Source organism: Syngnathus typhle, linkage group LG9 (assembly GCF_033458585.1).
Source record: "Syngnathus typhle isolate RoL2023-S1 ecotype Sweden linkage group LG9, RoL_Styp_1.0, whole genome shotgun sequence".
NCBI lineage: Eukaryota > Metazoa > Chordata > Actinopteri > Syngnathiformes > Syngnathidae > Syngnathus > Syngnathus typhle.
In genome coordinates, this window is record NC_083746.1 from 11121069 (window position 1) to 11148750 (window position 27682).

A 27682-nucleotide genomic window follows, 5' to 3' on the forward strand; every position below is an offset into this window, starting at 1 on the left:
GCCTGGGTTTTGCTTCCTACAGGTGCGAGAGCTTGCCGCAGCGAGTCCTGACAGAGCGCCCGCGGGGAGCGAGGTGCGGCGCTGATGTGCTGTCAGCTCCACAGCGTCTATTAATAGTCCCGCACTACCGAGGTTTACTTTGTAAAGCGGAAAGGGTAGTGGGGTTCTGGGGGAGTAATTAAAAAGGCAACTTTTGAGTGCTACCTTTTTAAGAAGCAAAAGCTAGAAAGGTTGCAATACAATCCAAAAGGCCAATTCTATTCCTGACAAGTCATTTTGGCGCGCAAAGGCAGTGATTAACACACACACACACATACATTTTCCCCGCTCAATGTCGTGTATAAAACTTTTAATGGGGCCACCAAGTTACTTGCCATTATTTTTTGGCGTTCCACCAATATTCTGCCAGGATGAGAGCTGTAAGATCTGACGTTTCGTGATACTTTGGAGAAGCTGTCAGTCTGTATGTTCCGGAACAGTTTGTAAATGCTGGATTAAACTCTGGGAAGACAAGTTCAATCTTAAAATGTCTTTATTTCTTATTTTAGGTATTTCTGTACAGCTTCCAATATTGGATGTCTGTGTTCTTTACACCGGACGAAATCCATAAAGAATGCAAAGCAGGAAGTTCAACATTGGTGGTGAGTTTTGCATCTCAGTCTTCAATGTCCAAATGAGAATAATCAACTCTATGGATGTAGTACTTATTGCTAATAATCTAATTAAAATTGGTTTAATTTATTAAAATGTTTATAAAAAATATTAAAATTATCACTAATGTTTGTATCTATTCTGAAATTCCCATAATAATAACGTTGTTTAGGAGCATTGTTTTTATATTTTAGGGAAGGGCACACAAAAAATTTTTTTACATGACTAAAGTTGTCAATGCAGGATGACCCTCAAAAGAATTTAATAAATAATAGGTATTGAGCGGCGGGCGGCGACCCTACTGTTGAAAAATGTTCAGTCACGTCAGGACAGCTGATGGACCTCTGACTTTTTAATTATACTTGTGCTTCGGGGAGCTCCGAAATAATTTCTCTGGAACATGTTAGGAAATCTCCACAGCGCATCTCCTAGCAACAAACGTCGCTCAACCGTTGCCATGGGAAATACTTACCCAGAGACATTATTTTGCCTCAAGTCCTGTCTGACTTTTGTTTTTACTGTCAGTTGGCGCTTGCCTGTTTTGTCTCGTTCCCTTGGGGTGGGATGGAGAAGGGGGGCACGCCAAGCTGAGGGGTGTTAGTAAGGTGGCTAGCCCATGGGAGCTCTTAGGAATCGGCACCCAATCGATTCCCGCTGTGCTCTGCATGCACAACCGCAAGACGCCAGATTGTTCTTTTGTATGAGCCAATGGGGCTTTTTTTTTGCCCCATTCAGCTCCTCGTTCTTTAAATCTCGGGTGTTTTCCTGGCAACCATTGCTTTCTCCTCCCATTGCGGTAAGACAAATATTGTCCTTGTCTGCTCTTTTTGTTGCGGCGCTTTTGTTTTCTTTCACCTTGCGGTATCAAAGTGAGTGAATTTTTTTCTTATGCCTAAAATGTATTCCCAATAGTTAAAACAAATTGAAATGCATGGCAAGACTGGAAAAAAAAAAAAGTGCAGATTGATGTTAAAAATGTCAGCAATGAAAAGTTACTTGAAAAAGTGTTTAGTGAAAATCAAGCAACATTCAAGAAAGATTTGTGGTTTTGAACAATATTTTACTAAAATTAAAGACGTCATGGCATTATCCAGTATTGGTACACGGTATCGGTGACTTACTCAAAACAAGTATCGGTACTCTGTTTAAAAAAAACAAAAAAAACATTACAGTATTATTCCACTCTGTTGCTGCTTTGGGTTCCAACGTTAACTTCCAAACTGTTTCATTTCAAAATGTGTATATTTTCACACAGACAAATGATAAAAAATCATAACTGATACATCATGAGCAGATAGTTTTTGGGGATTTGTCAAATATTGACATTTTCATCTACCGTCAATATCCCGTCTTCACTTGACTACAAACCACTGATATGAAAGGAGGATGATTTACTTTTACATCAACAAGGATTGTTCCAGGACATCAGACAGTCTTGTACATTTAAATGTAGACGCTCTCTTTTTTTCATCATTGCATGTGCAGCAGCAAAGCATTGGTTTTACTAGCGCTGTTTGTGCACCAGGCAGCCAATTTAATTGCCAGTTGTGCAGCTTGTTATCTAGGCCGAAGGGCAGCATCTCTTGAACCTGAAATGAGGTGTAAAAAGTGCAAGATGGCTGTGTGCTAGACTAGAGGGTTCTCTATCAATGACCATGGAGGCAATTATCAAGGCTAGAGCCACCCGTTGAAGGCATGGAGAACCTGGATCACAGCGGTATCAGAGACTCAGCGTCATGTTGCGGAGCAGCCACTGCTGGGAGCGGCTTCCGTTGCAGTTCCTCAAGCTGGGGACCATCTTGTCCTCCTCGAAGGGCATGTCCAAACATTGGTTGCTGTTGACGTGCAGCAAGGTGAGTCTCTGGAGAAACAAGAAAACAACCACATACTTTTTTAGTTAACGGCCACGCAAACACTTTTAACCTCAAGTGTCACGTCTTCACAAGATCTTGCTGACGAATGGACTTGCTCCGTATTTTCCTTACTCAGCTTCTCTTTTCTGCTGTCATTTCTTTGGCATGCTCCAGAGGAGCCAGAAGAGAAATAAGAGCTCTTAAGACGTCCAGATGAGAAAAACAGAGCCGATGAGTTAAGCTTAAGCGCAGCACGACAATGTTCCTCACGTTGTTTGAAGCTCAGGGGCCCACGGACAAGCTGAGTGGAGCATTTAATAATAATAATGAATTATATTTATAACGCACTTTACATTCGGGGGAATTTCAAAGTGCTACATGGCAGATAAAAAACAAGAAACAAAACAAGGACAAGTTTAAAATACCTGGACGACAACCAAGATATGAGCGAAATTACGGAAATGCTAAGGTAAAAAGGTGAGTTTTACCGTTTTTTTCCGTGTATAGTGCGCCCCCATGTATAGTACGCACCCTAAAAATGGCATGCTGATGCTGGAAAAAAGCTTGTACCCATGTATAATACGCACCCAATTTTTATGAATTTTTTAAAAAAAAATTTTAATTTATTTTTTATTTTATTTATTTTTTTAAGTCCCAAAGATCGTCACACACGCAGGGAGGCAATGGGCCCCATTTTTATAGTCTTTGGTATGGTCTTAACTAGGCTGGATGTCATTTTTTTTGTTGGCGTTGATTTCTCCGACTGCCCCTAAACGCACCACCGCGCTCCGTGCGCGCAGGGGAACGAGGCGGCTCTGTATGGGAGAGACGTTGAAGAGGAATAAAAACACCCTTGGAAACCAAAACTTGCCCCTCGTCGTGACTCGGAGCCGCAACAAATGTTTCGGATTTGTGTAGGGTACATTGTGACAGACGACAAACTAGCAGGTGATCGAGCGAGCGTCTGATACAAGAGCATTGCGGTCGTATGGAGCGTGTTTGAAATGAACAGCAGAGACGAAAGGAACAAGGCAAAGTGTTGTGAAATAAAATATTACCTGTAATACGCATTTTGTTATTTGCTGATTGAAACTGCTAATTAAACTGGGAATTGAAACTAATAGGTGGAGAACTGAACTCTCGCTCTTTATATAGCTGACGTGTCTTGCGCAACCGTTCTGCGCATCTGTAATGGCGGCCTCCGTATGACGTCCGGTCCGCGATGGAGACCAAAAAACAAACAATATTTGACAATAACACACCATCGAGGATTGCACCATCGCATCAAACGATGTGTCGTCAATTATGAATTTTACCAAGTGTGTTGGGCAGGATGGCTGAATGCGATGCGCGATTGACAACAAACAAGAAGAAAGGTGAGTTTTATTTCGGGGGAGATTTGTCATGTCTCGTCCCCAGTTTTGCTATGTGTCTAGGTTGCCATAGTTTCTGTTCGCGTCACCCCGCTCTTCCTGTGTCACCTCAATCGATGTAACGTGTTTTGTATTTAAGTCCTGTCTGCCCCTCGCTCACCGTTGGATCATTGCATGTGTTACTGTCATTCTGTTCCTGTCTTTGGTAATGTCACCCTGTCTTTTTGTTCCACGACTTTGTCGGTCAGTCCTGTTGTTGGTTTTGTTGTACCATGACTTTAAAAAAAAATTAAAAAAATTGTTTGTACCCATGTATAATACGCACCCCAGATTTTAGGACAATAAATTAGTTAAATATTGTGCACTATACACGGAAAAAAACGGTAAGTCCAGTTTTGAAAGAGTCAGCGGATTGGGGTGCTCTGAGGTGGTCGGGGAGGGAGTTCCACAGTGTAGGGGCTGTATGGCAGAAGGCCCGGTCGCCCATGGTGCGCAGCTTGGTTTTCGGAACGTGGAGAAGGTGTGAATTGGATGAGCGGAGGCTTCGGGTGGCAGGTTTTGGGGCAAGGAGTTCTTTGAGGTATGGAGGAGCATGTTCGAGGATACAATGGTGAGTGAGGAGGGCGATCTTATAATCAATTCGGAATTTGATGGGGAGCCAGTGCAGAGAACGGAGGATGGGTGTGATGTGATTGCTTTTCCGCACCCTCATCAGGATCCTAGCAGCGCTGTTTTGAATGTACTGAAGCCTCTGGAGGCTCTTGCTAGGGATCCCGATGAGGAGTGCGTTACAATAGTCTAGCCTTGAGGAGACAAAGGCGTGGACAAGTTTCTCAGCATCCGTCAGGGCAAGTGTGGGGCGGAGTTTGGAAATATTTCTGAGGTGGAAGAAGGAGGTTTTGCAGATGTGATTTATGTGTGACTCAAGGTTGAGTTGAGGGTCCAGTTTCACACCCAGGTTGGTGACAGTGGCTGAGAGGGGAATAGTGAGACCGGCGAATAAGATGCTTGTTATTGGGCAGGTATGGATCTGATGGGGAGTGCCAATTAACATAGCTTGGGTTTTGTCACTGTTAACTTGCGGGAAGCTGAGATTCATCCACGCCTTTATCTCCTCCAGACACAGGGAGAGGATGGATGAGGGAGATGGAGAAGGCTGGGTTATGGAGAGCGGGGGGTCAAGTTTGAGGTATAGCTGGGTGTCGTCCGCATAACAATGATATGAGATGCCGAACTTCCTGATTATATTGCCGAGGGGTAGTATGTAGAGTGTGAAGAGAGTAGGACCGAGTACAGATCCCTGGGGGACACCGGAGGTGACGGTGTGAGTGTCGGATTTTTTCCCCCCCGGGGAAACGTACTCGGTCCGGTTCGAGAGGTAGGATTGAAGCCAGGTTAGAGCAGTGCCAGAGAATCCAGTGGAGTGAAGTTGGTTAAGGAGGATATTGTGGTGGACAGTGTCAAATGCAGTGGACAGATCCAAGAGGATGAGAAGTGACGGGGAGCCTGCATCGGCAGTCATGAGAAGGTCGTTGGTGACCCTAACAAGTGCTGTTTCAGTGCTGTGGCCAGAGCGAAACCCGGATTGAAATTTCTCAGCGATGTTATTGCGGGTGAGATGAGTGTGAAGTTGGGCAGCTACCACTTTTTCCAGAACCTTGGAGAGGAACGGGAGGTCAGATATTGGTCTGTAGTTGGCAAGGTTGTCCGGGTCAAGTGAAGGTTTTTTGAGCAGGGGGGTAATAATGGCAGTCTTCAATGCAGGGGGTACAGAGCCAGACTGGAGTGAGAGGTTGATGACATTGGTTATTAGGGGACTAATGGCTGAGGTTTGTTGTTTAATGAGGGCTGTGGGGAAAGGGTCCAGGGCACATGTGGAGGGTTTCATCTTTTTGATGATGTCTTCTACCTCCGACTGCAAGATAGGGGAGAAGCAGCGGAGAGGCTGGACTGGCCCGGGTGGAAGGAAGGGGGGGAGGAGGTGAAGTAGTGGGGCAAGAAGAGGAGAGGAGCTGGGTGCGGATGTTGTCAACCTTAGCGGTAGAGAAGGTCATAAAGTTATTGGACACTACCTCTGAGGATTCTGTTGGAGTGGTGGGTTGGGGTTTGAGAAAGTGGTTGAGGGTTGAAAAGAGCTGTTTCGAATTTCCAGGGGTATTGTTTATGATATTGGAATAGAACTGGGCACGTGCAGTCCCAAGGGATTTTGAGTAGTCCTTCTGATGTCCTTTGTAGGCCTGTTTGTGCAGGCTTTAAGACGACGCTCCAGGATGCGTCCAGTTGACTTCATCAGACGCAGCTCACTGGTGTACCAGGGGGCTGAGCGTGAAAAGGTGACTGTTTTGGTTTTTTGGGGGGCGTGGATACTTAGAAGTTTGGCCAAAGAGTTATTGTAATGGTCCACTGCTTTGCTGACTGATGTAAAGGTTGCAGAGGAGGAGGAGAGAAGCTGGAGGTCCTGTGCTATAGTGTCTTGGTTGATGTTTTTGAAATTTCTGAACGAGATTTGCCGCTTGGGTTTGGAGTGGGGGTGTGGGAGAGGAAGTTCCATTTGAATAAGTTTGTGGTCAGACACATCGACCTCGGGAACCTGCAGGTTGCTTATGGCCGATGAGGAGATGACAAGGTCAAGTGTATGCCCTTTGTCATGTGTGGGGACATTTACATGTTGGGTGAGGTGTAAACAGTCCAATAGTTGCAACAGGTCAGAGGCAGGGGGGCGGGAGGGGGTGTCGACATGGATGTTAACATCACCTAATATGATTAGATTAGAGGAAGTGGAGGTACAGAGGGTGGTGAGTAGATCGTGTAGTTCTGGAATGAAAGAGGAGTTTGGTTTAGGAGGGCGGTAAATAAGTAAAACTGTGATAGGATATGGAGGTTTACATTTGAATGCAAGGGATTCGAATGAGGAGTGATCAGGTAGAGGGAGGGGGGACAGCTCTAGATCAAGACGGTGGAGTACAGCCAGGCCACCGCCACGGCCAGTGCTGCGAGGTTTAGTTATGTATTTATAACCAGAGGGACAGGCTTCATTGAGGGATTGATAGACATCGGGTGGTTGCCAGGTCTCAGTCCGGCACATTATGTCTAAGCCTTTGTCCAGGATGAGGTCGTGAATAAATGATGATTTACGGGTGAGTGCTTGGATGTTGAGGAGATCCATTTTGATTGTGGCTGTGGGGCTGTGTTTAGGTAGGGGGCGAAGTAGAGAGAAACCCACTCCACGTTTTCTGTGCCACATGCAGTGCAGTCCACTCTGTGTTGGAGTGAAATCCACTCCGTGTTGGTGTCCGTCCCGTGCTGGAGAAATTAACACTCCGTGTTTTCCCGGCAACCCGGTGTCCGTCTTGTGTCGGAGTCCGCTCCGTGTAGGAGTAAAGTCCGCCCCATGTTTTCCAGGCCACCTGGAGTACTGCAGCCCCGCATGGTTGCTACAATAAGATCCAAGTGCGGCAGGTATCTTATGACGTGTTGTACATGCGACGGGGTGTCGGGCGGAGGAAGAGCAGATGAATGGTACAGTGTTATGGACGGGTTGGGAGAAAACAAAGTTACGACGGGTGCTTCTGTGGATGTAACGTGGTCTGCGGAGAAGTCCGAGTTATTTGATGACTGAGACACACCCTGGAATGGTGTGATTACTCAGCTCCAGCAAGCGGGGGATGGAGTAAGTTAACATAGTGCCGGTTGGAGAACACTGAACTTGAGTGTTAGCCATTGGCTAGGCTAGCCAGGATGCCTTGGCGGGGGGTGGTGGGGTGGGCGCGCCGTAGTAGGCACTCCTCTCCGTGGAGGTTTGCCGCGGTTCGCCGCGGTCCAGGTGCAGTGCACACTAAAACTAGAAGCTAAAAACTAAACTTTAATAATGGCTAAAATAAATAAATAAATAAAAACACTAAAACTAAACTAATTCTGGTGGAGAAGCGGCGAACAGTCTCCCCAGATTACTTCTGCCTTGGTCCACACGCAGCCGTCAAATCAATCCAATTGTGGTGCCTCGTGGACTCCTCAAGTCGAAACCCGGAAACCTATCTCAAAGTAATAAATGCCTCTCTGGCCAAGAGATGGACTAGCCTTGTTTGAGGTGGCCAGGACAGGAAAAGACATACTAAAAAATAGGGGTGTAACGATTCATCGATACACCTCAATTAATCGATATAATGCTCTACGATTTATTGGCATCGATGCTAAACATAAACATCGATTTATATCGCCGTGTTTGACCTCGGACATTAGACGCGACTTTATTTTGAAATCCAGTTCATTGTTGCTTGCTTTTTCTTTCCGGGAGCAGTGCGCCCGGCGTTGTTGTGTTGTGAGCAGAGCAGGCACATGAAAGGGGAGTCGACAACTAGTACGCGGCTCCTGGGCTGGTGCTATGGTTAGTGTCCAAAAAGACGAGGAAATTTGCTCCCCTTTAGGCTTCAAGTCATTCGTTTGGAAGCACTTTGGATTCCAAAGAAAAGATGGCTCAACGGACAAGACACGTGCAGTTTGTAAATCCTGCCATGCGGTGATCAAATATTCAGGGACCACAAATCTCTCCGCACATTTAAAGAAAAAACACGACATCAAAGTTCAGTGTTAAAATAAGCACTTTGTATACTGCAATACTCTTGTAATTTCCTAAATAAAGAGTTTGCAGTACCTTGTTGATTTTGCGTATGAATTGTTATAAATCAGGAGATTGTTCTATATTTTTTTATTAAAAAAAAAAGAATCGATCGTAGAGCACTATATCGCGATATATCGTGAATGAATCGCAGCAGGCTTTAAGATATCGGCAAATATCGTATCGTAGTTCTTTGTATCGATATATCGTATCGTGACAAAACCCGCGATTTACACCCCTACTAAAAAACTTATTAAAACTTAGAATTTAAGTGAATTCCCACAGAAGTACTTTACAATTTTACTCCCCACTAGAGTAGCTTTACTTGACAGAATCCCAAGCATTGCCTCTGCTCTGGAAAACAATTTGGGGGCGGGGCAGTGGAAGGCATCATTGTAGTTCGGGCATTTTTGCAAGATTGCATTTTCTGTGCTCTGGTCCTTCATTTCACTCGACACTTTTTGTGTTCAACATAATTGTCCAGTAAAGCTGATTCCAATCCTTCGTCTAGATATGACGCCAAATGATCCAACTGGCATTTCAGTTCTTTATTAATTCAAGATTTCCTTCATTTTTGAGAGATTGCGCTTGGACTGTCGGGAGATAACTCAAACCAGTGTGCACACAGACACTGGAGCTATGTTTGCACTTGGGTCATAAAACGTAAGCGCCTAACCTTCTCTACAGAGATACAAAGAAGTGCACACACATCATGAAGTCAGGCAATACGGTGCATTTTTTTTTTTCCACAGCAGCTTTGTTCAAACAGAAGAACAAAGGGAGCAGGTGTTGTACAACATCACAAACCTTCCGAATAATCCTTCCCCTGAAAAACTAAAAAGGAGAAGAGCACTCAGTAGAACACAGACCCCTGCTATAGTTAAAAATATATATATGGGTGCGGTATGTGTTTGTCAAATCTCATTGTGGAAAGCTGTACTTTCAACAAGGCACCAGATGCTAGTGTTTTTTTTTTTTAATTAAAACATTCACAGTGGAAGTTTTTATTGGATCCTTTTGAGAGAATGGGAAATATTAATTGCCTTTTCAATCATTTCGCTGGGGAATGATGATTTAAGATACAAGTGGTCATGATTAGTTAGCATTGCCATGTGTTTTAATGGGAAAGATTGCTTTGGTTTGTGAACTCTTTGGTTAAATTTGTAACTCGATAGTATTTTTAAAGACATTTTATTTTTAAAAAGGACATACTATTTGGCACAAGATAGTCTGCTTGATTGTGAAATTATTTTCGTAATCTTTATCAAGGCTTTTTTATAGTCAAAGTCAAAAAAGTCAAAGTCAAAGTCTGCTTTATTGTCAACGTCTTCACATGCCGAGACACACAAAGAGATCGAAATTACGTTTTCTCTATCCCACGGTGACAAGACATATTACACGACAGACATACAAGTAAACGACGCAATATAAAAAACAAGAAGGCACAAACAATAAATAATAAGAGTAATAATAAATAATAAATAAACAGATAACACAACAAATAAGAGGCTTTTTTGCGTAATAATGAAAATGCAGTATCCTAGAAAATGAAATGGCTGAGGAATCTTGCAACTGAAGGAGAAAAATCTTTCCAGGTTTAAAAGAAATGTATGGAGGTCCTGTCCTTTGCTCATAATTATTTCATGTCCCCTCTCGGGGAAACGGAAACACTCATCTCAGCCTCGCGGCGAACCGAGCGGCGTCTTTTCGGAGCAAGCTGCTGAATGTGTGCGCAGCTGAACTTGGTTAATTAAATGAAGACAGGTTCTGACCGTAAGCCCCAGCTGAGGAACATTATCCTTGGTTGCCCGGCAGCTCACATGAACCACTGAAAAGGCTTTCCTGCATAACGCGCGCTCATGCCGACTTTGGAAAGAGCCGCTCTACGAAAACGACGAGTTCCTTTGTCTCGCTGCAAAAGTCTCGTCGGCTCTAATGGCGTGGCGCTCTGAGCTCTCCCTCTTGGTATACGGAACTAAGAGTGAAGGCAATTCAGGCCATCAAACAGCAGGTCACTTCTGACTGCTCTGACACACACTAGCAACCATGGGAGATCCTTACCCAATTTACGCAACCTGGACACAAAAGAAACGCAGCCAGTCAAATTGCTCTTTCCATCTTTTTTCTTTCCTTTCTAACGGCACAACAAAACACCATTCAGACTCCCGGTAACACATCGGGGAGTAAACAGAGCTGCATAGACACCTGGCTGGAGAGAGACAAAACCAGACAAATGCTGCATTTAAATGAGCAGGCAGAATGCTGCCGATAATTGGCATTGGTGGGTTTTATAACACGAGCACAGTACAGTGTACGCAGCTGCCGATGGCAAAGAGGCCTGAAGGACCAGGTCCACAAAAGGCACGGTTCAAAATGAAGGATCACTTCAAAAGAACTTGTAAACAATGGTCAGCCCCCTTTCAATCAACCTCGCACACAAGCAATATTGAACTAAAAATAAACACGCCCTCGCCCGGCAGCAAGTGAATTTTCAACATTAAATATTGATGATGGAAAACAAATGTCAAATGAGATCTAATTTAGCATGACGACCGACAAAAGGCTTCGTGGATAGCGTCGTACACGCTGAACCAGCTCAATGGGACATCTGTCATGGCATGGCTTGGTGTGCCTCTCTTTACATGCCTTCTCTATGAAAAGTCATCACCAAAGGATCCTTAATGCTTCCTAAAAGCCTTCATTCGAATTAATACTTGAAAATCAACCTGACCAAAACAGACTTGATCTGTTCTCACCAAAAATTCCAACGTGAGCACAAATCAGAGTTTGCTGACTAGCCCGCAAAAGCCGAAGCTAGCGAGGCTAGCCGCTATGCTGTGTCCTATGCAGACGTATAAAGATTATTTTGCCTTATTTGATCTCTGCCCTTGAGCAAGGCAACAAATCCCAACCGTGTTTCAAGTGTCTACTGTCGGTTAGTAACCCAAACTAGTATTCTACTCTAGCACTCTACAGGGCTCGAAGCTTATTTTTTGCCCAAGTTGCCCTCGGGCAAGTTGGAGAAAATTTTACTTGCCCGAAACAAAATTTTACTTGCCCGAATTTTTTTGGAGTGGATTTTTACTTGCCCGACACATTTTTGCAATAAAAAAGACAACACTATAAGTTTTGCCTTCATATGCCTTCGTATCCGCCAACCGGAAACAAGCTCTGCTGGTGCGCAGGCGCAGAAGAGCCAGGGACGAGTGAGGGAGCATGCATTTAATTACGAAGCGCTTTGCCGTTATCAATGTATTGCAGACTTACACGAGAAACTAACCGCTCCCTAAAAAACAAAATGTCGGACCAGAAGCGGCAGAAGTTGCGAGAAATTATGCACAAAATCGTGTTTTTACAGCTTGAAAACATGGTATTATGGCAGGGCAAGTTCGGGCAAGTGAGGAAAAAATTCTACTTGCCCGTCTGCCATCGCTACTTGCCCCGGGCAATCGGGCAATCGTTAGTTTCGAGCCCTGACTCTAGCTACTTTCTCTCTACAATACTGCTCACCTCGAAAGCCGTTCAGAGCCCAGCTGAAGCTTAAAGAAAATAGTCAGTGGCGCTGTAGTAGAGGCGCCTAGCAACCTCCACTTGAGTTAAGTTGTGCAGGATCCAGGCCTGAAGAGGACTGTTGTTACAGTACTCCACAGTAGGGCCGAAGGTGCCGTCCTCGAGGCGGCTGATGGTCAGACACGACTGGGTGATAATGTGGAGAAAGGTGTGCTTCTGCGGCCAGCAAAAGGGAAGGAAAGTCGTAGTGTTATTGGCAGAACATTTCCACGCTAAATACTGATTTGGGCTTTTTCTTTGCGTTTAATTTAACCTCATCAGTTCAAACTACAAGATTTTAGTGTCAGTTTTGGGTAATAGGACAAAACAAAAAAAACCTCATGAATAAAACACTACATACAGAATGTAAAAACATGCAAATCACCATGAGGCTCTCGCTAATGGAGCACAAATTGTAATGTATTTTTCGTGTTTTAATAGCTTTCCGGGCGAAGAACACAAATGTCACAGCCGTTGGAAGTTAATGTGTTATTTATGCAAATTGTTCACGCTGCAGGGGTTAATTGGAAGGACTGCGATGTCATTGAAATACAATTTGGAAATGACTGTATGAAATGGACTGAACTGTTGGATGTAAGCCTGCTGTAAGTAAGCTTTGGAAGTCACAGACCTCAAGGGAATGAGGCTACGCCATCATATACAGCAGCAGCTCGAGGGAAATCATTTGATCCCTCTTTACTTGATTCTTTTTGGGAGGGGTCATCAACTCCTCTTGTCTGCCAGTAGATCGATACCCTTTTTTCTTCTGGGGGCTTGACATAAGCTCCAGAGTTCGGTACTATTCAGATCCGCACAATTCAATTTCCATATTGATTCTCTAGGTCTCAAAATTCTAAATTGATTTGAATTTGATTCAGTAGTAGTTCAGTATGTCCATTTCCTGACTTGGGTTCACGCAGGAATCTAAAGTGACTGAAAAGTTGAAGGCACTGGGGTCACGCCGGTGTCGCCAGTCTGTTGTTTGGTCCAGCGCGGAGTGAGTTGTTTCAGAAGACTTGCTGTACCAATCTAAGGTAGTATTGCATTGTGCCACACCGGAACAAACATGGGCAGCGATGCAGAGAGACCACATTTCAGCAAACACTGGCTAGAGATGATGCAACTCAAAAGGAGCTTGGTCCAGGCTACACTTAAAAGTGGGTCACCTCCAAGTTTTTCCCGAATGTCCCCTATCCAAGTCTGTTGATTCCTAAGAGCTCAAACGCTTTGGGTCTTGGACACGGCTGAAAGCATATCTGCCGTAGCGTGAAACTATTTAGATGACATTAAGTCTACCGGGCTATTCAGATGGGAGTACCGTACCATCGTGATATTCCAGATTTGGAAGCTAATATGGTTGCTAGTGGTTGAGTGACAGCGGGAGGGTGAATGCTTCGGGGCATTCTCAAAATCAAGGTGCTGCTCATTACCCTTTCTGGTGGAAAAGCTACCCTCCAACCCACTTTCACAGTCCACAAGACAGTATAGCCCCTGTAGCGGCAAACTTTTCTTAGCTTGACAGAAATATCTATTAAAACTCCGAGAAATATAGGCAACTTTCTTGGACCAACTCAAATGTAAAGGGTTTCTTTACGTGATCCAATTGATGAAATATTCATAAGGGAATGTTATTGGCTGAAAAATACCAATAGGCTTATGGTACTCCATCTGGACAGTCTGTTTGAGAGTCAGAACAGATTTTAAAACAATGTTTTCCTTGGAACTACGTTTAGACTTAAAAAGCACAATCGAGTCAACTGTTGATTGTCGAAAGACAGCGATTCAGGGCAATACATTGCTAACATGGGAAAACCAAATATCAGCTCTCTCAGGAATCACGCCTCTAAAAATAGACAGCAAACTACTGTTCAGTGCTCCAAGGAAAATGTAATACCATCTTGTGCCTTTTTGGAGATAAAGATCTTAGACACAATGCCTGGTCTGATCAAAGTCTTTGAGGGACCCTTGTGTCCCTCCTCCTGTGTTGCACAAGATATCAAAGTTCTTGTGGGAGTTGCATGGCCCACCACCGCCACCCCCTTCTCCCTGTGGATTTAATATCTCCCATAGACTGATAAACTCAAAGTAATTTTAAGGTTGTGACCCAAGACGAAAATCGAAATTGGCATTTATGGAGCCCCACAGAACCCCGGCCACTTTCGGGCACAGGTTGACTAAAAATAAACAGTCTATCTTGTCTGTTTTGAATTCAAAACACACATCGACCTTGATGAGCGCACTTATTTATGATCCCTGCTGAGGTCATACGTCTGTCTCCCATGTGAACAACAAATAAATGGATTAGAATATGATTTAGTGTGCCGGAAGACTCAGGAAGAGAGATACAAACAGTGGCAGAGTTTCTATACTTTGTCCTTAGCGTTGAGATTTAATTTCAATCAAAGACTTTTTATAAAAAAAATGTTTACTTACTTCTTGTTGCTTTTTAAATACAGTAAAATTTTCAGATAAAAATCTGGTGCATTGGAATCAACACATCTTATTGTTCATGCACGTAAAATGTCGTTCGAAATGGATTTCTTTCTGAAACCGCACCAAACAATTTCTATTCATTCTAAAAGGTGCACAGGCTTACAATGACAACGGAATCTAATGACCACCAAGACTCCACACAGTGTATAAGGAGAAATATGTTACTATTTAGGCTTCACAAACTAGCACCATTGGGGGAAATGTCTGTCAGGTGATGGATCCTATTGCTTACCTCAAAATCATATTCCCATTTGCCAATAAACTGGGTGAAAGAAGACAACACACAATAGGAGAAAACAGCTGCTCTAGTAAAATGTGTGTTTAAAAAATAACATTCAGCACCACCTGCTGGACAAATGACTAGTTAGGCATGTTTTCATTCAGGGAAAGTATCCAATTTCTTACCTCAGCATCGTACTGAAACATTTGATTGCCCTTCATGTGGTGACACTTGAGCATGACGACGGGCCCATTAAGGCGGGAGACGTCCAAACAGAGGTCGTCTGTCCGAATTTCTTTGTCCGCCGTGTATGAGAACACCTGAAATCAAGTCCACAAAAAGAGCCTTAAATTATGAAATCTATTAATGTGGAATTTTCATATTGCTCCAATTACTAAAAACATGTTGGGGTTCAATGAAGATTAGGATTACAGCGATCAAATATATTTCAAAACGCTCAGGTTGGTAGCTAGCTGTAAATTGGCTAATTGTTAGCCCGGCTGCATGCTGCTTGTTGTGGATAAATGTTCAGTATGTGTTTTATATTACCGTAATTTCCGGACTATAAGCCGCGACTTTTTTCCAAAATTTTGAACCCTGCGGTTTATAGTCAGGTGCGGCTTATATAAGGATTTTTCTTTGTGATGTTTGTGATGACTTGATCACCTTTATACACTGTGGTATCTTGAAGAAAAAAAACAACAAAAATACTATTTTGAAACACTACTATGGCTGCTGCTTATTCTGGCTGTGTTGCTTGTGACTATTATGAGCTTTAGTAGGAATGCACGCTAGGTGACCTGCGTCAAAGGGCTCTAAACCCTTTCTCTTACTCTGCCATGTGACTCAGAGATTACACAAAGCAGTGGCGCTGTTTGGACCATCTGCATTGTATTAAAACCCAATCAATCAGCATTTAAATTCAATTCTTCTGACATTTTGCTCACCAAAAACAAGTTGTAATGAACGTGAACTTTTAATGCATTTTATTCAGAAGGTTACTTTGAACCCCAAGGCTTAAATGGCGGCGCGGCGTGTTTATGGATTTTTACGGCCTCCAGGGGGCGCTCTAGCAGGAAGCAAGAGCGAGACAGACGAATAAGAGAATGCGCCGAAGAAGACGTGCTAGTTTGTGCTTTGAACATTTCGCGCATCACGCACACACCCTCATCATGGAAAACACACGAAGAAATGCATTAGATGCAGCTTTTAAGTTAAAAGCAATCGATTTGGCTGTCAAAGAGGGAAATAGAGCTTAAATGGTGGCGCGGCGTATTTATGAATTTTTACGGCCTCCAGGGGGTGCTCTAGCAGGAAGCAAGAGCGAGACAGACGAGGAAGAGATAATGCGCCGAAGAAGACGTGCCAGTTTGTGTTTTGATAGGCGAATAGTGCCGTATAATTCACACAAAGAAGAGACGGAACGAGATCAAGACGGACATTACTGAAAGGAAGCTTTTATACACAAATCGTCATTATGGGGAACAAAAGAAATGCATATAGGGGTGTAAATCGCGGGTTTTGTCACGATACGATATCATATTGATACAAAGAAGCACGATACTATATTTGCCGATGTCTTAAAGCCTGCTGTGATTCATTCACGGTACATCACGATATAGTGCTCTACGATCAATATATATATTTTTTTAAACAAAAAATATAGAACAATATCCTGATTTATAACAATTCATACGCAAAATCAACAAGGTATTGCAAACTCTTTATTTAGGAAATTACAAGAGTATTGTAGTATACAAAGTGCTTATTTTAACACTGAACTTTGATGTCGTCTTTTTCCTTTAAATGTGCGGCGAGATTTGTGGTCCCTGAATATTTGATCACCGGATGGCAGGATTTACAAACTGCACGTGTCTTGTCCGTTGAGCCATCTTTTCTTTGGAATCCAAAGTGCTTCCAAACGAATGACTCGAAGCCTAAAGGGGAGCAAGTTTCCTTGTCTTTTTGGACACTAGCCATAGCACCAGCCCAGGAGCCGGGTACTAGTTGTCGACTCCCCTCTCACGTGCCTGCTCTGCTCACAACGCAACACGCCGCGCACTGCGCCCGGAAAGAGGAAGCAAGCAACAATGAACTGGATTTCAAAATAAAGTCGCGTCTAATGTCCGAGGTCAAACACGGCGATATAAATCGATGTTTACGTTTAGCATCAATGCCAATAAATCGGAGAGCATTATATCGATTAATCGATGTGTATCGATGAATCGTTACACCCCTAAATGCATATGATGCCGCTTTTAAGCTAAAGGCAGTCGATGTTGATGACATTGTGTTGCGTCACCCTTTTCTTTATTTCGTGGTCCCGTCTACTCTGGAGCTATACGTGTCGCTCGCTAGTTTAATGTAATTTAACGCTTCGTGCATGAATAAAATTAGCATAACCAGACCCTCATCACACTCGAAGAAATGCATAAAAGCGACGACGAAAGAGAGACTGAGAAAGTGTGAGGCGAAGGATATCTAACGCTATTCCAATCGGACACTGAGGAGGAAGACTTCGATGGTTTCAGTGTACAGGAGGAAGATGGAAATGGCTCTTTTTTTACTTTTACTGGTACGTTTTTTAACGAGGCCTGTTGGTGCTGTACTACCGTGTTGCTGCTGTGTTACCGCCGCGTCTCAGTGACTTTTACCGGTATGTTTTTTTTAATCCAGCCCTATTAGTCTTGTGTTACTTCCGTGTTGCTGCGGTATTACTGCCGCGTCACAGGCAGTGTTTGGAAAGAAATGTTAAGGTATGTCATTAAAACTTTAAAAAAGCTTTCTGTGTCCAGTCTTTCTTTGTTAATAACTCGCGTGCACACTTCCGTGTTGCTGCGGTACTACTGCTGCCTCACAGGCAATGTTTAGAAAGACATGTTAAAGTATGTTATTAAAACTTTAAAAAGGCTTTCTGTGTACGGTCTTTCTTTGTAAAAAATGCGTGTGCACGTGCGGCTTATAGTCCGGTGCGGCTTATATAAGAAAAAAACTAAAATATCCCCGAATTTTAGCTGGTGCGGCTTAGAGTCCGGTGCGGTTTATAGTCCGGAAATTACGATAGTTTGTTCAATCGACCCATTGAAAGTCCCGTGGCAGCTGTGGCTATCCCTTAACCCAGGGGTGCTCAATACGTCGATCGCGATCGACCGGCCGGTCGATCGCCAAGCTACTACTGGTTGATCGCATGACGTTTATAAAAAAATAAAATAATAATTGCTGTATGCTAGAATCCAGCCCCTCGCTTGATTGACATACAGGTAGGCCTGTCGGGAGGCAATCACAGTGAACCGCACATGCGCAATAGACAGTGACTACAACCCCTCACCGCAGCATGTTTAACGGCCGCGCACACACAAACCGCCAAAGTTTATAAGCTAATCAACGCACGCACTCGCTTTTTTCTATTAAACAAAAGAAAGTTTATGACCATCAAAAATGAGTGGGGTTGCTGGACCAAGTCAGAAGCCAAAAACGTATCACTTTCATACGGAATGGGAGTTGGACTTTTTTCTCACAATGTCATTTTCTAAGTGCGTTACAAAAATACACGCACTATATTATTTATTTATTGTAGTGGGTACTGTGACTTGGTCATTTTAAAAGTAGCTTGTAAGCTGAAAAAGTTTGAGCACCCCTGCCTTAACCACTAATGGGGGCATTACCATATGGGTGGCAATATCAGTGGTAAACTATAAACTGATCGGAGAAATTTCGCAAGTTATTCCTCACCTGGTTACCACCCATGCCGTGGCAGTTGAAGAAGCCAACTTTCTCGTTCTCCTTTCGTCCCATGTTGTCGACGCATTGGTTGGTCTCAACGTTCCTGATCTGTCCACATCAAACATTGTTACAAATGATTGTTGAATCCGTACCCAAACAGTTGCACAGCTGGTCATTTCTATAAACACTGACTACTGAAAACACATGTCCGAATAGTTGCCTTCACCACATTTTACCGCAGCTGAGTCAGTTTCTTACCGCCTCAACGGAACATAGTGTTAATGTAGCCTAAGGTTGGCTTGGCAACATTATATGGCCATTATTTCCTAGGAGAACAAAAGTCGATATAGCACTGAATTTCCAAGGACACCGGTCGGAATCTTGGGTGGATTTCTGATGCTGACTTTTAGTTTTACAGTTAATTAAATCATCCGCTGAGTCCAAGATATACTCATGTAGCAGTTTGACGCAAACATTAATTGCTTAGCTGTATATTTGACATTATTCTAACAAAGTTCAAATATGCATTATCATAGTGTTTAAAATGCATCTAGTGTAGTCGACTGTGCAACATCTTTTCCCAAGTATTATATCACCAATGTGCTCGTAGCAATACCTCCCTCCTGTACATCCCACTGTTTGTTTATCATACAAGTACAAGCCAAACACAGAGGGATGTTGAAACTCATCTCTTAAGCCCTCCTTAGATTCCATTTGTCCCAAAGCAATAAAATAAGCAAAGATGTGATTCACAGCGCAGTCAGGCAGTGTACCAGCAGCATCGCGGGGAAATCACAGGACCAAAAAAAAATCTCATACTTCACCAAGTGAGTAATATCTTCGAGGGATCTGGGAATCCGGGTAGATGTTCTCAAGATACCAGGAGAAAGGTTTGCACTTCAAGGCTGCACGGAGGGCTTTGCGGGAGGAGACGTCCCCGTAATTGACGCGCATCACACCTGCAGGCGCAATTTGGACTTTGAGATTCAGTACAAGTGGATACTATCGGATTTGAGATGCTGGCTTGACTTTCAAGTTATTCTACTTCTAAAACAATTGTACCCATGGGAAGTAATGTAAAGTGTGTCCATTCATTTCAGGCTCAACTTTATTACTGCACAACGGTTTAAAAATAAACAGCTGACACATAATTGTGAGTGCGCAAGACAATACTGTCAGCTAGTGGCCTTTTGTAGGTATTGCCGGGATTAACTCATTCACTCCTGTCGACGTTTAGATTTGTCAGCACACTATTATCGGGGGAAATTTAATTTCAAATCAATTTAGATGAAAGCGAAGGCCCTTCTTATTTTTTTGCCCCCTGGCATCTTAATTTGTCTTTGGCTCCCTTTTGCTCAGTCTGCGTCTGTTCCGAGCATCACATGTTGCGGCTGATGAATAGCCTCTTTGATCGCAAAACCACCAGTGCAGCGCAGGGACCAGGAAGAAGATGTATTAATGGCAACACGAAACGCCGATCGTATTCCCACATCACTCCCTTTAAAGCAGGGGTCTCAAACGCCAGTCCTCAGGTGCCGCATTTCTACATGTTTTCCAAGTTTCCCTCGTTAAACACACCTCATTCAATTATCAGGCTCCTGCAGAACGTGAGGATGAACTGATCATTTGAATCGGTTTAGCGATTGAGGGGCCGCGCTATACAGAAGCGTTCGTCCATCACGCCACCCCCACCCGTTAGCCCCCCTGCTAAGGTGAAGCAGAAAGGTCACAATTTGCACTTTAAGATCCGGCTGATTTAGTGATGATCCCAGGAAGGTTGGCCGGTATCTAAAACATTTAAGTGGAGCTTTCCGGCAGAGCCTAGCTGGAGGCTAATCACATTAGCAAGCGGGCAGATGGGGGGGGGGGGTGCTCCTCTCTGTCTGCACCTTGTTCTTGTGTCTCCGTAAGTGGACGAATTTTGTCGTGCCCCAGATATTGTTGCTGAGTTTGATTGTTTACAGGAGAAGCCTGACGTCACGTTTACCTTATTCTAGGATGCAGCAATCAAATACTTTGAGAATCGATAAATTGGATAACAGAAATGTGGATGTTCTGGGGGCCGCCATACTCGCATTTCACTTTGGTATCTGTAAGTGTGTATGGCTTTAAAAGGCGAGGCCTGGCCTGGTGAGTGCTGTGGGTGTCAACAAATGAGTGTAGACTTGGCTAGCTGTTTCTGTGTGCTGAGTAACCTGGTGATATGATGTAGAAGAAATCTTTGAAATCATCCATCCAGACTTCTGCCAGCCGCCTGTTGTTCTTGTTGATGACTTGACCCGTTCCTCCGGGGAAACTGTAAGGAGTAGCCTTCCGGAAAACATGCCCGACATGGGAACACGTGACAATCTCCAAGGAACCGCCACACTGCCAAATCTGAACAAACACAGCGACAGTGTAAATTCATAAGATGTGGCAAAAATATAACATCATTTCCTTTTGACGTGACCCAACTTTACTGATTCATCAGTTTACATTATCATAAAATATGTTGTCAATTATGAGGGGAAAATAGCCTTCAAATATACAGAATGGCCACAACAAGGATTAAATGTCACTATGGAGATGGAGAGGCTCATTTCTGCCATCTCATGATTGAGATCCTAATTAGATACATCAAAGATGTTTCAGAGTATCATCAACCACAGCAGTAATGGTGGAACTCCATAAATTCAATGACTGTTCTGCCAAGTTTTCTTACTGCTTTTTTTCCCCTCCCACTTAGCAAAATCGATTGGAAACACGGCAAAGCAACAAAAAGGCGAGAGAGGCGTTTTTATGTAGTCTGCTTAAAAGCCCGTAGATGGGCTTTCATTTACATTCAGTGTCAGAAAGTTAAACAAATGGCCTCGACTGTAGCAGCAAAAAAGGAATAATTGGAAAAGAGAAATGTCTTTTCACTATCATCACACATGTCACTCACTCTGAAAGACATCTCCAGGTTCTCCCCACCCCAGATATCCATCCCTGGATCATAGCTTCCTATTTCTTCAAAGTATGCTTTGTCTATAGAGAACAGCCCTCCTGCCATGGTGGGGGTCCTGAGGGAGACGCACAAAATTAGACTTTTGCGGTGTAACACTTATGTCATCTGACTTCCTCTCTTGCGCTGATGAAACAATTTCACTCAAGAGAGAAATCAGTCATCAAATGAGAGACCAGTACTTTGCCTACCTGACAGGAAGCGTTCGGTCACCCTTACGTCGATCCATCTCCCGCTGGGGAACCGGGTACCAGCGGAAATTCAGCTTCCAGTTAAATCCGCCGTAGGTCATATCTGAGCCTGCCATATATTCAAAGTTCTCGTCGCTGATGACGTCGATGATGGGGCACACAACCGCAGTCCTGGTTTACGACAACAACAAATGTGAATTTGAATTTAAGATTAAAACTGTATTGCTTTAGTAAACTTCAGCCCCTGATATTACAACCGTTGATACTTCATGATTGGTGAGAGAAATTGAATATGACTCCTACCTGTCCTCTTTGATGCGGGCCAGCAAGGGTTCCAGCCATCCAACGGTACACTCGCAGTGAGCGTCCAGGAAGGTGATGACCTGACCTTTGGTGGCAGCTGCCCCTCTTAATCTGGCTCGGATAAGGCCTGAACGCTGCTCCATCCTTAAAATCTTCACTGGCACTTCAAGGGTCCGCACGTAGTGCTCCAACTTTTTCCCTAAGAAGTCTGGAACACAACAAGATCCACTTGAAGAAACAGAGAATCACTCAATTCAATCAAGCACTTCTACTTGGATTTGGACTATTGTCCTTTTATAGTTGTCATTTATTTATTTGTTATCAACATCTCAAGAGGGCAACAACAGTTCAGTCAAGAGTAAATACAGCTTCCTTGAATTGAATAATTCCATTAGAGTAAAACCTTTAATTGAGGTAATTGAGGTGATGAAAGTAAGACCAACCTCTCTCACTGAAGTCATCCACAAGCACAATCTCCACAAGTAAGCGTCTGGGAGAGCGATTGATGACACTGTGGACTGTCCTCAGCAATGTGCTCCATGCCTCGTTATGGAACACGATGACGATGCTCGTGTTTGGCAAGTTGTCTGGGTATACTTTGGTCTTGCAGCTGATTCAATGGAAATAAAACGCCCAAACAATTAAGTATGTCAATAAATGCTACAAGTAACAGAACAAACTGAATGTCTTGATTTGGTTTGTTGATTTGTAAAGTCATCATCGTATATTTTACTTCTGAAGATACATGAAGGAGGGCAAGGGAAAACTAAAAAAACAAACATCTGGGAGATATAGAACTTGAGATTTCTGAACAGATGTCACTGAAAGAAAGTGGAAAATATAAGCTACGTTGACTTTGGCACCAGCTCGTCTTAGGCTAGCTGAGACAGATGTCCATCAGTGCTAACAATTGAGGTGCAGGAACTGGATGCTGCTGAATACAGAATGAGTCTGGACAAGCAGGAGGACACCAGGGAGTGGGAGGTAGCGGAGGGTGTTAGAAGTCAGCAGAGCAGGCAGCATTGTACTTTAGTCCTGCCTATTCAGAGTGACACCAATGAATGACACAACTAGGCCAGGAGGTTGCCCTCCAGCACAAAACCGTGATTGCCATTCAGAGTCAGCGATTTAGAAAACTTGCAGCCTTCCAAGCTGTTCAGCACATAGCTGCTGAGGACAGACAGTCTGACCTTACAAATAAAGAAATCAATCATTTTGTAAGATCAAGAGACGCATTTTTAATAAATGTACACTCAAGGATCTTACATGGACCTGATCAATTGGAGCAGGAGCTAAGAGTCTAGATCAGGGGTGGGCAAACTACGGCCCGCGGGCCACATCCGGCCCACGGGACCGTTTAATCCGTCCCGCCAACCCTGAATAAATTGTATTATTAAACATTTGTTTTGGTCATTTTGCCTGCAATGACTGCGTTTCCCCAGTAGATGGGGAACCGCTCGCCTGCGCATTTACTACCGGAACCCGTGTCGGAAAGCTCAGTGCACACTTACAAGTGCGTGTACGTACTCAGTAGTACGGACATGGCGCACCCGCGCTCTATTTGTATCAGTCCCGAATTTAGAGCGTGGGCTGTAACGACAGCATTCTTGTAATATGCGCGCTGAGCTTTCAGATACAGTATTACGCTAAAGCCACCTACAAACCTTCCCCTGGAATCCTTCTATTAAAACGAGTCGCCCAAGGAAAAGCAAGGTGGAGACAGTGCCGAGTGTTTAGAAAAGTGTGGCTAATTTGGCTCGACGTCCGCGACGTGACATTCAGCCACATGAACATCAATAAGAATTGCCACAACAAATTTTACTCCAGACTATGACGCACTAGCAAAAAAGGGAGACCAACAACACTGTTCCCACTGAAAATGAAGGGGAGGCTCTCAAGTTTGTTGTTAAAAAATGCATTTTGAATATTATTTGTACACTTAGCAGGGATTGAAACTAACGACCATTCTCATTTTCAAACAATGCAGGATGCTCAAGGACACCTGTTTGCGACTAATCTTAACCTGTAAAGTTCTTAAGGCTTACTTTAAGGAAGTGTTTCCCGTTTCCTCACCTCTGTTACCAGGTGAGTTAAAACTCTGGGAGGAGCTCGACTCTTTTTGGAGCCATAACCTTGAGGAGCCATCTTAGGTGACTCTGGCATGTCCAATTTTTAAGAGTGCTTTGGGGAGACCTTGGACTTTTCACAACTGACCTGAGAACGCCTCTGTGACCACCCTGGTGGAACTGGAGGAAGCAGTATTATTTCCTGTCCCTTCTACTGACGCCTCCGCGACGCGGTTGAGCGGAAGCAAAGAAATGGGCGAGCAAAGATAGAGTTGCCGTGCTACATAAATACACTTTGGACGTTTTTCTGTGAGCGATTGCTTCGTCGGGACTACACGTCGACAGTTTTTGATAACTCAGTGACTTTGGATGAAATTGCTGTCTAGACTCAAATTAAAGTGATTTTATTGATACTTAAGCTTACTCTGCTCATTAAAAGGTAATATGATCTCACTATAGACATTATTAATAGATGACAAATCAATGAACATGTCACTCACCCATCCAACCGGACATCCGGCAAGCTCCTGTTGAGTGCAACCATATCGCTGGCCATCAGGTTGAACTGATTTATCTTAAAGAGCTCCTTCATCTTCTCGTGGTCCTCCTTGGGGATGTGAACTGACTTGCCCATCTCACCGGGACCCTCGTGGTTACGAGATATCACGGCTGAAACACAATGCGAAAATTCATGTAGCAAACCGATGCCTTTTTCAGATCGACACACTCACGTTAAATTTCCCGGTTACTCTCACAGCCAAATTGCTGTAAAGCGCTAGAGGAGCACCATTAGCCCAATGTAAATAAATCCCGTGGATTTATGACGACACTCCAGCTCTCTCTAATAATCTCTTAGAGCAGACGCACTGTTTGCAATGAAAGGGGGGCACGCAGCTCACATTAGCGGCATGGCCGGAGGTTAAGAGGATTCTCTTCAACCCTCCACAAATGGAAATGTGCTGGTGTCAGCTGATTATTAACCTCGAGTGATTTCCTTTATTGCCATCACTGCATGCAATTTAAGATCTCACCAAAAAAAGCTTTCCTTGCATCTGCCAATCAACATTTCAATCCATCTAATCAATATCTACATTGGGTAGGGCGCCACGATAAAGAGTTGCGATTCAAATGTACTTTCATTCATTACAGTGCACTTATTTACGACTTCAAGAAGACTCAACTTTGTTTTTTATGACTAGGGTAACAGTCAACACTCAAAGCGCAACCTGTGCAAGACGATAAATGATAGTCTTAGGCGGGTTGTTTATTTGCCCAGCAAAACGACTTAATGTTCCCAGACATTTGGATCATAATTAGTGTCAGTAACTGGCAGCTCTGCCTCAGTCCAACCTTCAAAGCAGCTTAGAAATCAGCTTACTGGAGGGCATTGTGGGGGAAATGAACATCTTAAAAGGACCAAAACACAAAGAAAAAGCCCAGCATTAAAAACGGCAGTATTGGAGTAGTTGTTGGGAGTAGCTCAGAGTACAAGGATTTGACTTGGAAAGTCGGGAATGAGAAATCAGATTAGGCGTATGTGGCCGTTTGCTTCCCCAGACCTGCCGGGACGGCCATCAGCAGTGATCGGAAACTGTTGACCTTTTATAGAACGTTTGCAACCCATGATGCTATTTCCAATCATGCAGCCCAGTTCATGTCAAATCTTAAAGGTCTTATCTAAGCTACTGCTGTCATTGCCTGTTTAACCGCTGAAGACTTAAATCACCATCAAACCTCTTTTGGACTCACCGCGGAGGGCAGGAAGCAGCGAGCGGTCCTTCCTGTCGTCACATTTGTTACATTCGCTGAAATAGAGCAACAGGAAGACGTCCACCAGCACCCAGACTAAAGAGGTGGTCAAGACCACCTTGCAGTAGACAAACCGCCGCATCAAATCCTCTGAATGCTTGCCGGCCAGCCAGCCAAAGCGCTCAGGAGAGCTTGGTGTGCTGGTGCGGTGTTGGAAATCTGAAGACGGCGGGAGGACTTTGGAAGGAGACTGGACAACTTTGAACTGCCGGCATCATGCTACAGGAGAGACAGAAGACACAAAACAATTCAGAATGTTGGACTGTTTACAGATAGACATTACCCACTTCTGTGACTTGTCATGTATTTACTAAGTCCCATCTGTCTGTTTTCTGCTTTAACTTGTATGGCTATTCAATTTCAACGTTACTCGAGTCCCTCAATTGTAATAAAGTATTCCTCTGAGAACATTGTGTGTTTGAATAGTTTTCATATTCTACTTCATTCTACTCAGAGCAAAGCTAATACTAGAGAAACTTTAATGTAACCTCTGCCTGGCTACCTACACCCATATCAACCAAGTGCCAGAAATATGCAGGCAAGAAATTCACAAGGAATTTAACATTCAAATTCTCCTCTTCGTTTAAAATGCTCCCCTGGCCTGTACTTTATTCTGCAAAAGTTGTTTGGCTCTGACCACTTGCCTTAAAAAGGACAAGCATTGAGATGTTTCTCATGCATTACCGAAGGTGAGGAAGCACATTCATCTTCCTCAATTTTGAGTATCCAACAGGACAATGCATTATCATATTGGCACTAATAATTGAGAAAAAAACAAATAGCAACGAGTACTCGCCCTGCCAGGAAAGAGGAGGAATAGGAAGGAGGGGATTATGGAGGAGATCCCATTAAGTCCATTAAGTAAATAGAGTGAAGCTTCTTTCACCCCTCCTCCAAAAAAAAAAAAAAAAAATCTAAAGACAACATTCACACTGATTATCCCGAGTGTGCGTGGCGTTTTTTCACTGCGCATCACATTTCCCCCCACACATTAAAATCACGTCAGACTATGGTCACATGCTCTGTGCAGACATGGTGCAATGTGAAGGAATTGCCTCTGGAGACAAATATGTCGCGCGTCATCACGCAAAAATATTTGTACAAATATACCTCGTAAGGAGTCGTCAGCGTTTGCGTGAACTGGCAATGAATGAATCCTCCCGTGGCGTGTGAAAAGCACACCGCGGTGATGTCCGTCTCAGCACATAGTAAACAAACCGGTGTGATGTCGTCGCCCGTGAGGTGCTCACCATCATCGCGGCACTTGCACGGACTCCTTGGCACAATCTCGCCGCAGTCACTCGGTTCTCTCCTTCACCAATACAGCCGGTTCGTTCTGGATGTTTTATGCAAAACCGGTCTTGACATGCACCCCTCTTGCGACTACAACGCTAAGCACTGAGAACAGAAGAGATTCTCTCGTAGGAATCTAGAACGGCTCCACACCGACCCGCGAATGTCTCCGTGTCTCGTTTGTGATTGGTTGAGACCGACGTCAATTTTGGCAATCTTCTTGAAGAGGCGGGTCTTAAGACCGTGCATTTATTTCTTCACCTTTGTCCCAAAACAATACAAATATGCCAAACATTAATACAACACGGTAATTCTATTAACTGCTGCTATACGTGTTATTAATATTAAAATATAGAACAGCAGTTTGGGAAATGCAGTATATAGCCTGATTAAAATATGTGCAATGCAATTAACTGAATACCCCAAAGGAATTATTCATTCCAATAATAGCTCTAAAACGGTATGTGGCAATATTGCCCTGCAACAATCTTCTACCTTACTCTATTATTTAAAAAAAATACACTTGCCCTTGTACAGTATGACATTTAATAATGTGAAAA

The 27682-nt window shown here is 43.7% G+C and overlaps 1 protein-coding gene across 2 annotated transcripts; it reads right to left on the bottom strand.

Moving 5' to 3' along the window:
• Window positions 1-1690: 1690 nt before the first annotated feature.
• galnt13 (UDP-N-acetyl-alpha-D-galactosamine:polypeptide N-acetylgalactosaminyltransferase 13) lies at window positions 1691-27289 on the bottom strand. Of its 2 annotated transcripts, none has more exons than XM_061286500.1 (12): window positions 27080-27289; window positions 25770-26048; window positions 24521-24689; window positions 22398-22564; window positions 21955-22162; window positions 21652-21822; window positions 21401-21518; window positions 20673-20853; window positions 19297-19436; window positions 18487-18585; window positions 14940-15074; window positions 1691-2512 (listed from the first exon to the last, which is right to left on the bottom strand). In XM_061286500.1, the coding sequence occupies exons 2-12, from the start codon at window positions 25909-25911 to the stop codon at window positions 2372-2374; spliced, it is 1671 nt and encodes a 556-aa protein (XP_061142484.1). In that variant the 5' UTR covers window positions 25912-26048; window positions 27080-27289; the 3' UTR covers window positions 1691-2371. The 2 variants fall into 2 exon arrangements, with proteins under 2 accessions (XP_061142484.1, XP_061142483.1); XM_061286499.1 differs by having other exon boundaries at window positions 26940-27289.
• Between the last annotated feature and the right edge of the window lie 393 nt (window positions 27290-27682).